Genomic DNA, 14,042 nt, shown 5'->3' on the forward strand with positions numbered 1-14,042 from the left:
GAAAGTGTCACCATTATGATAAGTTATTAATCCCACCTATTACATAAAACAGCTTTTTTAAATGTCTATTTGCAGCTTTTGTGATATATGTAGGTTGATCCTTTATATAGTTTTTTCTTATCAATGCTGGAACTTATGCCACATTTTATAAGACTTTTTGTTTTAATGAAAATCCTCATAAAAACACACTCCAGAAACAACCCATAACCTATTAACTTAATACACACACAAAATTAAGTACATCTTCAAATAATGAAGTTTAACCATCCTAATAGGAGAAACTGTTCCAAAATAGCTGAACCCACAGTCCTTAGTCAACCTAAATTTGAAGTTTTCCATACCAAGACACATTAATGTCTGTGCTTCTGCTTATACTAGTTGGCGTCCGTTTTTTATTTCCCTCTCAAATGTGAAAAACAATTAGCCTGATTTCAGAAAACATTAACTTTTAGCACTGAAGAAACAGTGCTTTGTTTTTTTTTGGTTGCCCTATAATCAGCATGTCTCCATGGAAACATAAGAGAAAAACTGTAGTCCTCAACTGCAGGCTTCTAAAGACGAGTTGAAATATTTCTAAAGGAAAATGTTTTATTATATTTAATGTTCTTTTATTTACTTTTTTCCACTTAAAAACATATTAGCTTATGCCAAGGGTCTGGCTGTAGACATTCACCTATGCAAAAGTAAGAGAAAACATATCAGCTTGCATATACGATGATCTGCATACTTTTGCACCCTATTCTCCACCTCAGCATCCCAAAATTTCAGTTTATTAACTTAAACATGCTTTTGTCTATCCTTTTTTCTGTTTTTGCATTGTAATGCCTACATTTCTTAGTACTATAAGACATTTTAATACTGAATACTTAATAAAGCACTCCCACTCTCCTGCAAACAACTCAACTAGCATTCTCTGATGCTGAAAACTACCTTACAAAAGCCCAACTTACCCTCAATCCAAAGAAAACTCAGCTTATGATTATACCCAGTTCTAACAAAAACACTAACAGTCAATTCACTATCTATTCCACAAATGCTAATCCAATTGCTTCAGTGGCACAGGCTAAGCTATTGGGAATAACCATGGACTCCCACCTAAAATCTGATAGTCATTTCAACTTCACTATTAAAAAAGTACATGCCAAACTGGGAACATTCTACCATATCAAACATTTCTTACCAACAACATAAGATCAGACACTGCGTGCTCCCAACTTCTATCCACCCTACTCTAGGCATCTCACATTCTGACTAATCTCAACAAAACTGAGCTGAGCAAAATGGAAGCCTGCTATAACAGAATTGCCCACTTTGCTGCAAATTGCTCATATAAAACTCATCACTGTACTGTTTTGAGACAGCTCCAATGGCTTGAACTGCCCAACCTCCTAACCTACAATCAGCTCTGCCTCTGTCATTCTATTACCTCCCCAATAAGTGTCCTGCCCTCAAAAACCTGGTACAACATCACTCAGTCAAAAAGCCTCTTAGATCATCAAGCAAACTACTACTAGAAGTCACCAACAGCTACAATAGCTTTGGAGACGCACTATATAGTAGTTCAGTGGCTAAAAAATGGAAGTCTCCCCACTAGCATACAAAACACATCGTCCAAAGCCTCCTTTAAAAAACCTCATTAGGCAACATCTCAAGTAAAGTTGGCAGTGCCATGATTGCTCCCCAGGCTAGTGAAAGTGGATAAGGTACACATACTAAACCTAGAGTACATGATAATAGTTTTCACTCTTATTCACAAACACTGGCTAATGAACAATGCATGTACCGCACCTCTGTACTATGTATGTATTCTATCTATGTTCCAAATTTCAGCTGTACACCACAAATCTATTAATTACCTTTATTTTTAAATTAATATTTTTCTTGTTTGTTCTCTCCACTGTAACTATGTGCTACATACCACTGTAAAAACATGCCTGTTGTAATTTGTCTGTATACTGATCATGTCTAATATCTAAATGTATCTGTAATTTTTCTATGTGGAGCTTTTCTCCCCGGGCCTCTGCTGAAAAAGGGCATTTTCGGCTAAGTAAGGCAACCCCGGTTAACAAATGTAAAATACATAAATAATAAATATTAAAAAAAAGAAAGAAAATGAATTTGTTTACTTTAGTATCTTTATCACATCTCTACAAAAACAACTAAAATGATTACTATATTACAAGTAATTTATATTATGTAAAAGTTTCACAGAAATAGTGTTGAGAACAGAAATTGTTTTACTTTACCCTTTTTCCTCCTTCCCCTCCCCTCAGAGTCCTTCCAAACATTTGTTGTGTTGTTGTTGTTGTGACTTTTGGCTTTTCCCGGTTAGGGGTCACCACAGCGGAACTCCGGTCCACTAATGATTGGCAGTAGATTTTTACGTGCCGAGTTACCGGCCCTGATGCACAACCTTCAACGAAGGTATGCCCATTCACGCATGTCTCCACACAGAAGACACTCTAGCTGAGAATCAAACAGGACAACGTCTTACTGTGAGGTGACAATGTTACCGCAGCACCACCACCGCAGTTTAAAGTCCTTCCAAACATTAATGAGATGAAGTGAGGCAAATGTCTTTCATTTCCTCACAAGTTTAAGTCATCAAAAGTCTACCCTTTCCATTTTTTCTTATACAGTCATTTCACAAATGTGATTGATACTTTGCAGTCTCACATTTATTCACTAATTTCCAAGTTGTAGGTCATCTTGTTTATCTCTGTCTCCCAACTCCAGACTCCGGTTCAGTTCCCAGGTACTCTCAATTTTTCCAGTCAATTTTCTCTCACATTTTTTTCCCTTGGAACAATGGCCAAGTTTTCACTGGCAAAGTCTCTTCATGTGCTTTATTATCAGGAGAATGAGAAGAGTCCTTTTCTGCTTGATGACTCACTTTTTGTTGGACAAACATTTATATTTCCTTCTTACCCTGCTCTGTCTCAAAAATGACTGATCCTCCAGAAAAAAAATATTCTGAAGACAGATGGAAACAGCAGCTTGAATCCTACATATGCCTCTTAACATTCTCAGATTGCTGGAATAAATTTGTTTTTCTTCTGCCTAATATGTAGTGAATAATAATTTTTTATAAAAACTCTTGTCTCCAACTTTTAATACTTTGCCGCTTTGCCACAGTTTTGTCAGGATCAACTCTTTCTACTGGTAGGTTTCCATCTTTACTAATACAAGTCCTGGCTGTTTTCTAATGGCCCAGTTTGCATCATACACATGGTGTGCCTTTTCAATTAACAGTTTCTGCAGGGGAATACCAGTCCAGTTGTTTATTTGTGCCTTAAAGTTAATAACTCTGTTCCTTCTAGTTTCTCTGGTACAGCAAAGAATCTCAGATTTTCCCTACATGTTGTGTCCACTAATTATACCATTTTTTGAAACATCTTTTCTTGAGCAGTCTCATACTCAGACTGCCTTTTCTTCATTTTGACCTTTGATTTTTGGAATTATATTAGCTCATCTGAATATTGGTTTAAAGTTTCTTCCATTTTTTCAAGCCTTTTGTTATTTGAGTTGATATACTCTGTCAGTACGAAATTTATTTTAATCACCTCTGAGCACATTTGATTTATTTTTTCCTCTAGGTTACTGGAAGCAGTGTCTTGAACCAAAGCTGGAGCTTGAACTGCTTTTTGTTAAAAAGCTGCAGGATTCTTCCAGTCAACATTTTCTTTTCACCTTTTCTAGTTGATTTTCTTTCTGGCAGTCTTAGTTTCTTCTTTGCTGGCATCCAGACAGTGTACTTAGTAGCTAGTAACTGAATTTACAAAAAGTGACCATTCCTGGCCTTTGTCTTTCAGTTTCTTTTTTTACACTGGGACAGCTGAAGATAAACTGATCAGTGTGCAGCCATCTTAGAAAGTTGGCTCCTTCTTGAGAAGGGAGTACAATTAGGGTGTTTATTGGCAAAACATAATTGCTCGTGACTCAATTGTCTTGTATTTCCTACTATTATATTATAACAGCTGCAATCTGGGACCTGCATACTGTGTGTTACAATGGATCCTAACACCTATACAGCTTGGACTATAACAGACGAACAAAGGATTCCACACAGTTTAGGTTACAGTGGTAGAGGTGGAAGTCAACACAGCCTTGACTATATTAACAATTACATGGATCCGTGTAGACTGGTCTGTGCTTGCATATGTTAAGAATCACTTTGGCTGGTCAATGGCAGCTGAATGGTGGGATCCATGCAATGTGTACAATAAAAATGCATGGTGCATTCCTTGTAGATTGTGTAATGATGGCTTCATGGGAAGCAACTATGCAGTCTGGGCACAGACAGCTGCATCATAGGAATTATACAAACTGAGCAGTAATGGATGCAAGGTGAGAACCATGTGGTGTGGACAATGATGGCTGCATGATGAGAGATGTGCAGTCTGGGAAATTATGACTGTATGGTTGGACCCATGTATTCCAGGTAATGATGGATACATAGTAGAGTTTATGCAGTCTGGGAAATTATGGGTGCATGGTGGGACCCACATAATCCAGGCAATGATGGCTATATGGTGGTGTATATGCAAGTCTGGGGCATGATGGGCACATGGTTGGACCCATATAACCCAGGCAATGATGGTTAGATGGTGGGGTATATGCAGTATGGGGAATGATGGGCTATGCAAGGTGAGACCCATACAACCTGGGCAATGATTGTTACCTTCAAGACCCAAACATCCAAGCTATGACAGCTACAGAATGGGACCAACATTAAACTCATGGACTACAATGGCTATGTGCTTAAATCTAACTAGGCTGACCTAGGATGGTGACATAATGGGCCCTTTCTTCCTGATCTATAATGGCTCTGTGACAAGATTCATGCAACCTGTGCTGTGACTGCTGCACTCAGGATCCATGCATCCTGGGCTATGACCATCACTGAGAGAGTCATGCATATGACTATGATCATTGCATTTTGGGATCCATGGATCTTGTGCTATGATCACTACATTGTGGTATCACTGCATCCTGGGTTATAAAAACTACATGACAGAATCCAAGCATCATAGCCTATAATCACTGCACTGCAGATCAGAGTATTCTGGTTTACAATAGCTGTGAGGTGGAACTAATGCTCCTAAAATGTTATGGTGACCATAAGGGCTCCCACCGTCTGTATTTTGAGGAATATCCACTCCTACTTTCAGATAAATTCTATGAGAACAATGGCTGGCTGACTTTATGTTCCCTCATGCTTCAGAAGAGACACTGCGTTGCAGGGCTGGAGGGTTATAGATGCTAGAGAAGCCGGGTTGTCATGCCGGTCAGATGCCTCTAATGGGTTCTTTCACTGGATTAAATAATGAGCACATTTCAAAACTTGAGTGTCATTTCAATACTTCAGAAAACATTTTGTTCTTCTTCTTTTCTGGCTAATGCATTCAGCTACAGGAGATTGTTACTGATGTACTTTATGTTCACCCAGAATCCATGGTCATCCTACCAGTCAAAAGGCAGCAAGAATTCCTATTTGATTAAAGTAACACATTTTGAGCATTACTGATCCTAAGGGTAAAAAAAACCCCAGGAAACACAAAAATATTTTAGAAAGGAGTCTAAAAATAATTATCATCATCACAGCACAACTGCTGCTTTGCTAAATGTTGTTAATACTGTCAACGCCCACAGAAATGTTGGAAACCCAGTTTTCCTAGAAGTATCAAACGCTTTTGATATTGTCTCTCACCAGAAACATTTAAATTAAAGATTCACCAACTCCTCAATGCAACGGTTCGATAATCTACCTCTCAAACACAGTAAAAACAGTGAAATAGAAAAATTATTTTTCCACCATCTTTTCATTAAATGTTGGTGTCCCACAAGGCTTTATACTAGGCTTCACTCTATCTCTACATAGCTACAAAAATGCTACCCTAATTAAGTACTTTGTTGACTTGACTCTAATCTGTTCTGGTAAACCTTTCTCTAAACTTAAGACCTTGCACAACAATCCTCATCGATGAAAACAGGGCTAAATAATTCACAACTACTAAACCCTAAAAAAATGTAAAATGACTGGTCTTTCTCCAAGTATGCTTCTTTACCAAAACAACACTATTCACTATTGTTTCTGCCAACATCATCATGATAGAACGAGTAAGTGATACAAAATTACTAGGTGTCATCATAGATGACTAGTTTAAATTTGATCACCACTGTCACACACAAAAAAAAATCAAAAACTAGGTACATTATATAGATTAAAAACTTACCTTACTAACATAGTCCATGTATAGCCTTTACTTTCTTTGTCATCTCTCCTCTATGCTGTCTCAATATTCACTAACCCTCATGTCTCACAACTGTCCAAACTTGAGCCATGTTACAACACAATAGCCGAAATTGCAGCAAACCACAACAACAGAACACACCACTGCCTAACGCTCTGAGAATTCAACTGGTTAGAACTGTCACATCACCTAGCATTTTCTCAGCTAACTACAATACAGAGACGTCTTTGTAAGCAAAACAATTGCCTAGAACCTGGCAAGTTAATACAACACTACTCCCCCAAAATAATTTTATGATCAAGAGAAAAATCACTAACCACTGCAACCACATCAGCTAATATTTCAGGTGAACTCTATATTCAAATAGTGTTGCCAAACTATGGAACCATATCCCAATACCACTTACATCCTTTGAGAATGTAAATTAATCACAACTAAACCTTCTGCCTATCAGATCAATGGATCTGCTCCTGTATATCTCCAGGATAAAAGCTGCTGTTCTCTTCAGCTTGCCATATTATCAGATGATTTATCTGCTATTAGACTGTTATGCCCCACAACCAGTCTTCACCAATACCTGAATAGTTTTACCAGCATCTCACAGCCACACACACAGTTTTAAGACACACTTTACCTCAACTGCTACATTTCTAATATAAACCTTATGTTAGCCACACACACACACATATATATATATATATATATATATATATATATATATATATATATATATATGTGTATGTATGGATCTAGGACTTGTGCACAAATGTGCAAAGTCCCGAATCCATAATCACTGAACATATATTAATGAAAGTGCTTTCACCAAAAAAGCACTTTCGTTAATATATGTTAAAAAAAAAAAAAAAAAAAAAAAGAAATCTACGTTTTTGCACGGGGCTTCGCCCCCCCTGTGCCCCCCACACCCTCCCTACTTTAATATTCTCACTCCGAGACCGCACTACAGTGACGAAAAGGGAATGTTCCCTTATCCACACTATAGTGTGGTCTCGCAAACAGGCATACTTACGTGAAGTGCTTCTTCGGTGAAAAGCACTTTCGCACAAGTATGCCAAACCAAAATTAGTTTTGGTGATTTTGACTTCGGGGATCTGTACGGATCCCATATATGTGTGTATATATATATATATATATATATATATATATATATATATATATATATATATATTTTTTTTTTTTTTCTTTATCTTCTTTTCCCCCCTGTATAAATTCTATGTAATTTCCTTTTATATCTTCACCTCCCCACTGCCTACATGCCTATTCTTGCAACTGTATCTTTTACCTTTTCCATAAGATGCATCTTTCACCACAAACATAAAATGAATCTTTGTCTAACTGTTCTTTTTTATCCTCCTCCTGGCATCTCTTCTCCTTTTTCCTACACTTCTCCTCAGATTTACTTTATTTGCATTTCATATCTATGTATATATTTTTTCTTCTATGCTAACAATACAAGTGTATAAAATGTTATTTTTACTTGTTTGTAAATTGTTTTAGTGTGCAATGTGTTTAGGAATATGCAGCTTTAAGTGTGCAATGTGTTTGTAATATGGAGCTTTTCTCCCCGGGCCTCCACTGAAAACGGGCTTTCGGGCCCAGTGGACTTCCCCGGTTATCAAACTGGAAATAAATAAAAAAAAAAAAATATATATATATATATATATATATATATATATATATATATATATATATATGAACTTGCATTATACTCCATTTGTTTAAGAGAATCTCCGTTGCTTTTTTTAAAGCTGTCTTGCTATGTTAAACCCATTTAACATAGCGAGACATTTTTGAAAAATGCAATGGAGAAAGCAAGATCTCTGTTGCTTTTTACACACTGTCTCGCTATGTTAAACCCATTTAACATAGCGAGACACCTTTAAAAAAAGCAACGGAGATAGGAAGATCTGTTACTTTTTTTAAAGCTGTCTCGCTATGTTAAACTTGTTTAACATAGCGAGACAGTGTGTAAAAAGCAATGGAGATCTTGTGTTCTCTGTTGCTGTAAGAAAAAGTTATACTAATAGAAAAGTCCAGGCGACCTTTTTCCATTACTATAACTCTGATTTACAACGTGCACGCTGACCAATCAGCATGCACATTTTGGAATATTAATGGGGGGGGGGTAGTTGTATAATAAGATTTACCCATGGTTGGTGTAATTTAATCACGAGGGCGAAGCCTGAGTGATTAAATAAAGCCAACTATGAGTAGATTTTAATATACCACACCACGGAGTTGGTTATTGCTGTTAATAAATTACAGTATTTAAGAAAAAAATACTTACTTTTCTTAAATAATGTCTTTGTATAATGGTGCTGTGCTCTCCTTCCACTGCTGGTACATATCCTGTTGCCTTTTTTGTCTCTCGTTCCCAAGCATACCCAGTATATCAGTGCTTTGAAAAGGAAGCAACGGAGAAAAGAAGGTCTCCATTGCTCCATTTTTCTTTTTTAAAGAAAATAAAAAAAAATGTTTCAGACAGTTTAGGGGTAGGAGAGAGACAGAATGGAGGAAATACAAGGAAAATCAGATACGTGTCTTTAGTTTTGAATAATGTACCCGATTTTCCTAGTATTTTCTCCGTCTTGTGTCTCTGCTATACCCACAGTCCAGATTTCAGATTTTATTTATTTATTTATTTTGTAAAAAAAAGTTAAACGTTACAGTTTAAACCAAGGGAAAAATGTCCAGGCGACCAGAACTTTTTCCATTGGTATATGCTCGGATTTACAATGGGCATGCTGATTGGGCTGACCAATCAGCGTGCTCGTTTTGGAATATTAATGGCCAGTCATTGTATAATTCCTGTTTAAAAATGTTTGCAATATGTTGGAGCTTTTCTCCCTGGGCCACTGCTTAAAAGATGTTTTTTTCCATTAAATCCAGTCAGATAAACCTAGTAAATAAAAGCAAAATAGTAAATAAAATAATATTAGAAGAAAGAAACATGGGTCTAGCAGGAAGTATGATGCTGATCATGTTATCACAACTTTTTTGTTTGGGGGGGGGGGCAAACTTTTAAGACAATACAGGCTAATTCATCAAAAATGTTGCTGCTGTCCAAAAGCACATATAGTAAAGCAAGGATGGAAATGTAACAAGGCAACAACTTTGCATTAATATGTACATTTGTAAATTACGTAAAATATCAAATCAGTTGTGTCTACACAAGACTAGCTCCTAAGGGGAACCTACATAGTAATTAACTGGGTACAAATTCTAACCCATGCATCCCCAAATTCTAACCCATGCATCCCCTGTAGTAGTTGCAGCCTATCTATAAATAAGTCAGTCCTTATAAATACCTTCCTGCTGCGATAGTAGACAATCGTAAGGAAAATTCCTGTAAGAAAGGCAGATCCAGCACTCAGCATCAAGCAGAACAGCCAGAAATACTGGTTGTGATAGCTGATAACAGAATGAACGGTGGAGAACAGGCTACACCAGACTGCCACATACAGCACCTAAACGTGAGAAAAGGAAACAGAAAAATGTTAAGTTCTGAGAAACTGCAGAGACTACTTCTTTGTTACTGTGAATCACACTGCTGTCTGGACAAAAATGTATCTATTTTTAATTACAGTCCAAAAACTACAAAATTAAGGAGTGCACGTTAAGTCAGATTGTTAAATAACTCAATGGAATGCATAATTAAATGATGAAATTCAAAACTTGCGGTGATGGAGTGGATACTTACTTTTTCTCACCATTTCTTGTGAGTCATAGCACTGTACAGTCATTACATTCAGTTAGCAGCTATACTTAACCCACTGGCATTGGAAGATGAGAGCAAAAAACACATGCTTTAATTTGAACTGACAGAGACAGAGAAAGAGAGAGAGAGAGAAAGAGAGAGATGTAGTGGTGTGCTATAAACATACCAACTTCAAAAATATAATTACCACTGAGATTAGAATAAACTGCTTTATTTCCTCAGCATAAAACTACTGCTTGAGGAACTCAAGGCCCCTGGTACAAATCTTAAGTTCACAAGTCCATAGGTATGTAGTAAGTTAACAACCACAAAGGCCTTTTCAAGGTTAGCCATACATCCCAAATCTCTTGACAAGTTCTGGCACCCTAGATGAGTGTAAGCAGGGGCTTGGGAAATGAAATATTTACAAGGAGGGGCCTGGGAGATTAACTCTTTACAGGCCACCTGTTTGTCCATTAGAGACATATGTGCCAAACCAGGGATGAATTTCCTGTTCCTCATCAAAATGTCCAAGTTATACCTGAATAGGGTTAGGGAGGAACTCTGCTTCACATAGACGGGGAGCCTGTTCCATAGAAGAGGTAGTCTCTGAGATACATGCTTGTATCTCCATCTGGTATTCATAGACAAGGTTTAAGTCTTTAGAATGGGTAATTCTTGTGATGTTTATTTTACAGATATGCAACAGGTCCATCAGGGTGCGGGGGTCTGACAATGTCCTTGTGTGCTATGCATAGATTTCCCCTCAACATCCTGTGGGAGACAGAATATAAGGATAGGGCCTTGAAGGGGTCTGCATAGGACATGTTACACTCTATTCTTTTAGTGATGAACCTCTGTGGATGATCCAGTTGTTGGATATGCCTGGTTAGGTACATACCTAAGGAGGCATTGTACTCAGTTATAGGTCTGATGAATGCCAAATACGGTGGAACAATGACATCTTTGAACCTAGATGCCTTACCTTTGTTTATAAGAGTTGCACAACATAAAATGACTTCCTCACTACTGCAGACATGGAATGGTCAAAGGCTAGATTACTGCCTAAGTGTGTCCACAAGTCCCCGACTACTGGGTCACCTCATAGTTGTTCCCATGACAGAGTGAGTACTAAACCCCTTAAGGAAGACAGCTGTGGCTATGTCCCTTGTATTGAAAGCCTTAACTGTGCCCAGCAGGTGATTACCTTGGAGGATTAGCAAAACTACAAAATATACTCACCTTTTAGCTAGGTCCTGTTAAAATCTGTCTCTCCTTTCTTTGTTGGAAAAGACACATTCTTGGATATTCTGATGTTGATGGTCATGTGCAAATATCTTAGCTGCCTAAGGATATCCAAGGATTGCAGAATTATTTTGCCTTTGTTTTGTGATGTAGGAAAGAACATGTACTGGATATAAGTGGATTCAGACAGACTGTCAAATTTTAATCAAAAATGATGGACTGGTTTTCAGGCCAATACTACTCCTATGAAATACCATAATAGGTTCTTACACATTACATCTTGCAGTTCTGTCTATGTCCTGGCAGAGGTGAAGGCAATTAACCACAGCAGTTTTCCAAATCAATAATTCTGTGTTCCTGATGGCTCAAAGGGAGCTTAGGTACAATTTCTCCACTCTTTTTCTGTGGAGGTGGCAGATGTAATACTCCTTTAAAGAATAGCTTTACTGCCACAAATGATGCAAGGGCTGGGTCCAATGGCAGATGGGCTGAGATGGTGGTGTGATGAACCTTAATGAAAGTATATGTAATCCTACATAGAACAGCTCATAATGATACTGAAGAATCACAGACAAACAAGTGAGCTAGGGTCCTGCCTTTTCTGGCATATTTTCCACGTGGATACGTAGGATTTCCTAGTTGTAGGCTTTCTTGCCTCATTAGCATTCAGCAAGTTCACCTGTCTTGCCTCACTTTTTGAATCATTTTGGGGAATAAGGGGACCAGAAGGGCACAAAAAAAATCAAAACCAAGAATTTGCCCATTCTTAAGTTCAGACTGGAAGAGTATGTTTAAGTGTACTACAGATTATGATTGACATTTAGTACACGACAACATCAACTAATCCTAAAAAAAGCAAAGAGAGTATCCCTGCTTTGCTTTTATAACTATTCTGTGCTCCTCAGTCTACTATTAAAATCACTGTGCCCTTGTGCCATTTACACAATTCACCCCTCCTCTCCCTTTTTGCCTAGCTAATCTCACCTAAGCTGCTACCACCGCCTAATAGGTAGGTAAATTCACTGGAAGTGAGAAGCAGAGGAGGAAACAAAGAAGCAATGCTTCTAAAGCGGTGGAGGATCTAAATAATAATACTAGTATCACCCACTATTTGATAAGCATACTAGGGTATACAGCCCACTTATATAAACTAGCAACACAGGCCTCTTTGCTCTCTACCAATGGTTCCCATCTTGACAAACAAAATGCAGTCATGTTCTAGGAAGGGAGAGCAGTCACTGGCAATTTCCTTCAAACCCTCCCATCAACTGGGCTTCCCTACATAAGTTTTCAAGTATGAGCTTCTGGTGGTGATGACAGAAACACAACTAATGTGATATCAGGCCAGCACAACCACACTCCTAAGTCTCTTTCTCCTACTTCCTAATATATTTTACCTAGTGTTATATAAACTCATAATTTGCATGTATGTGGAAACTGTACATCCACCAAACCTACTTACAGAACTACTAAAACCTTAAAGAAAAAAGGCATAATAATCATGTACAAGCCTATCTACATTCCAGCAAAATTTCCTTCAGGATCCATTTTTACCTCTAGAAATTTGCCTTGCCCTGAAGTCATAACCATGCCATGTAACATTGCTTTACTTGAACAGCATGAAGGGAAGAAAATATGAGCTGGGCTGTTTTAACATTTCATCTGACATATATGAGTCTATTTCAAAATGTCAAATTACCATAATGTCAGCTTACAGAACATAGGGACAAAAACCATGAAACTTTACATTAATGAGCACTCACATGAACGTAAGTTTTCACCGGGAAAGGAGGCAGTTGGCCGATATGGTGAACTTTGCCCTTTTCTCCACTGTAGTGTGATCTCAGAGTTCGTATATTTAGTTAGGGAGGTGTGGAGGGCACAGCCTCCACACTTGGGTGGGGTTTATTTGCATCAGTTTATTTTTTTCATGTACTGTTGGCCAAGTGTTTACACACGCAGCGAAAACTTACGATGATGTGAACATTTGTCAGTGTAACGCTTTGTGGTTTTAGTCTCTGTTCTGCAAGTCGATGTTATGGTACCTCACTGTTTTAAAGTATATATATATATATATATATATATATATATATATATATATATATCTCTCTCTCTCTCTATATATATATATATATATATATATATACATATAAAAACCTAGTGTGTATATATATATATATATATATATATATATATATATATATATATATATACATATATATATAAAAACCTAGTGTATATATATATATATATATATATATATATATATATATATATATATATATATATATATATATATATATATATATATATATATATATATATATATATACATATATATATATATATATATCAAAGTCCCAATGCTGATGGAGACAAAAATCACTTCTTTGAATCAATCTTGAAGAGTCACAATTGCGTAAATAAAACCAAAGTCAATAAAACGAACAGTGGTTTTAATAAAACAGAAACGTTAGCACTTTTGCGGAGATTCCGCTTCTTCAGACATTACATACAACAATTAATTCAAAAATGCTCTCTTTATATAAAAACGTCATATCCTACAACAAGCATACCTAAAACTTAAACGCACAGTAACAATATAACACGCTACTTCTGGTAAAAAGGGTTTATAGCAATGGATTACTAACATGAAGTAACACAGATACTCTATTTTATTGGTCTCGGTTTAAGAATGGGTCTAAGCGGCACGCTCTCATTGAGACCCTTACCCCTGTGTGCCGCAAGTCGAAAAATCCATTTGATTTCAGACTCCTCTGTTGAATTTACAACATCACCCCCACGAGCACCAAGTTGTTGCACATGTA

The 14,042-nt window shown here is 37.1% G+C and overlaps 1 protein-coding gene across 2 annotated transcripts in view; it reads right to left on the minus strand.

Annotated features, from left to right (window-relative positions):
- Positions 1–14,042, minus strand: part of LOC122811370 (transmembrane protein 268-like) — a 469,464-nt gene that overhangs the window by 93,269 nt on the left and 362,153 nt on the right. Inside the window, exon 6 of one of the 2 annotated variants that reach the window (XM_044083168.1) lies at positions 9,581–9,739. The exons of the other annotated variant lie outside the window; for it this stretch is intronic. Within the exon in view, the coding sequence (XP_043939103.1) occupies positions 9,581–9,739 (159 nt within the window). The remainder of the gene's footprint in view (positions 1–9,580; positions 9,740–14,042) is intronic. 2 annotated transcript variants of the gene reach the window in all.

This window comes from Protopterus annectens, chromosome 9.part0 (genome assembly GCF_019279795.1).
Source record: "Protopterus annectens isolate FY-2018-M chromosome 9.part0, PAN1.0, whole genome shotgun sequence".
Classification (NCBI taxonomy): domain Eukaryota; kingdom Metazoa; phylum Chordata; order Ceratodontiformes; family Protopteridae; genus Protopterus; species Protopterus annectens.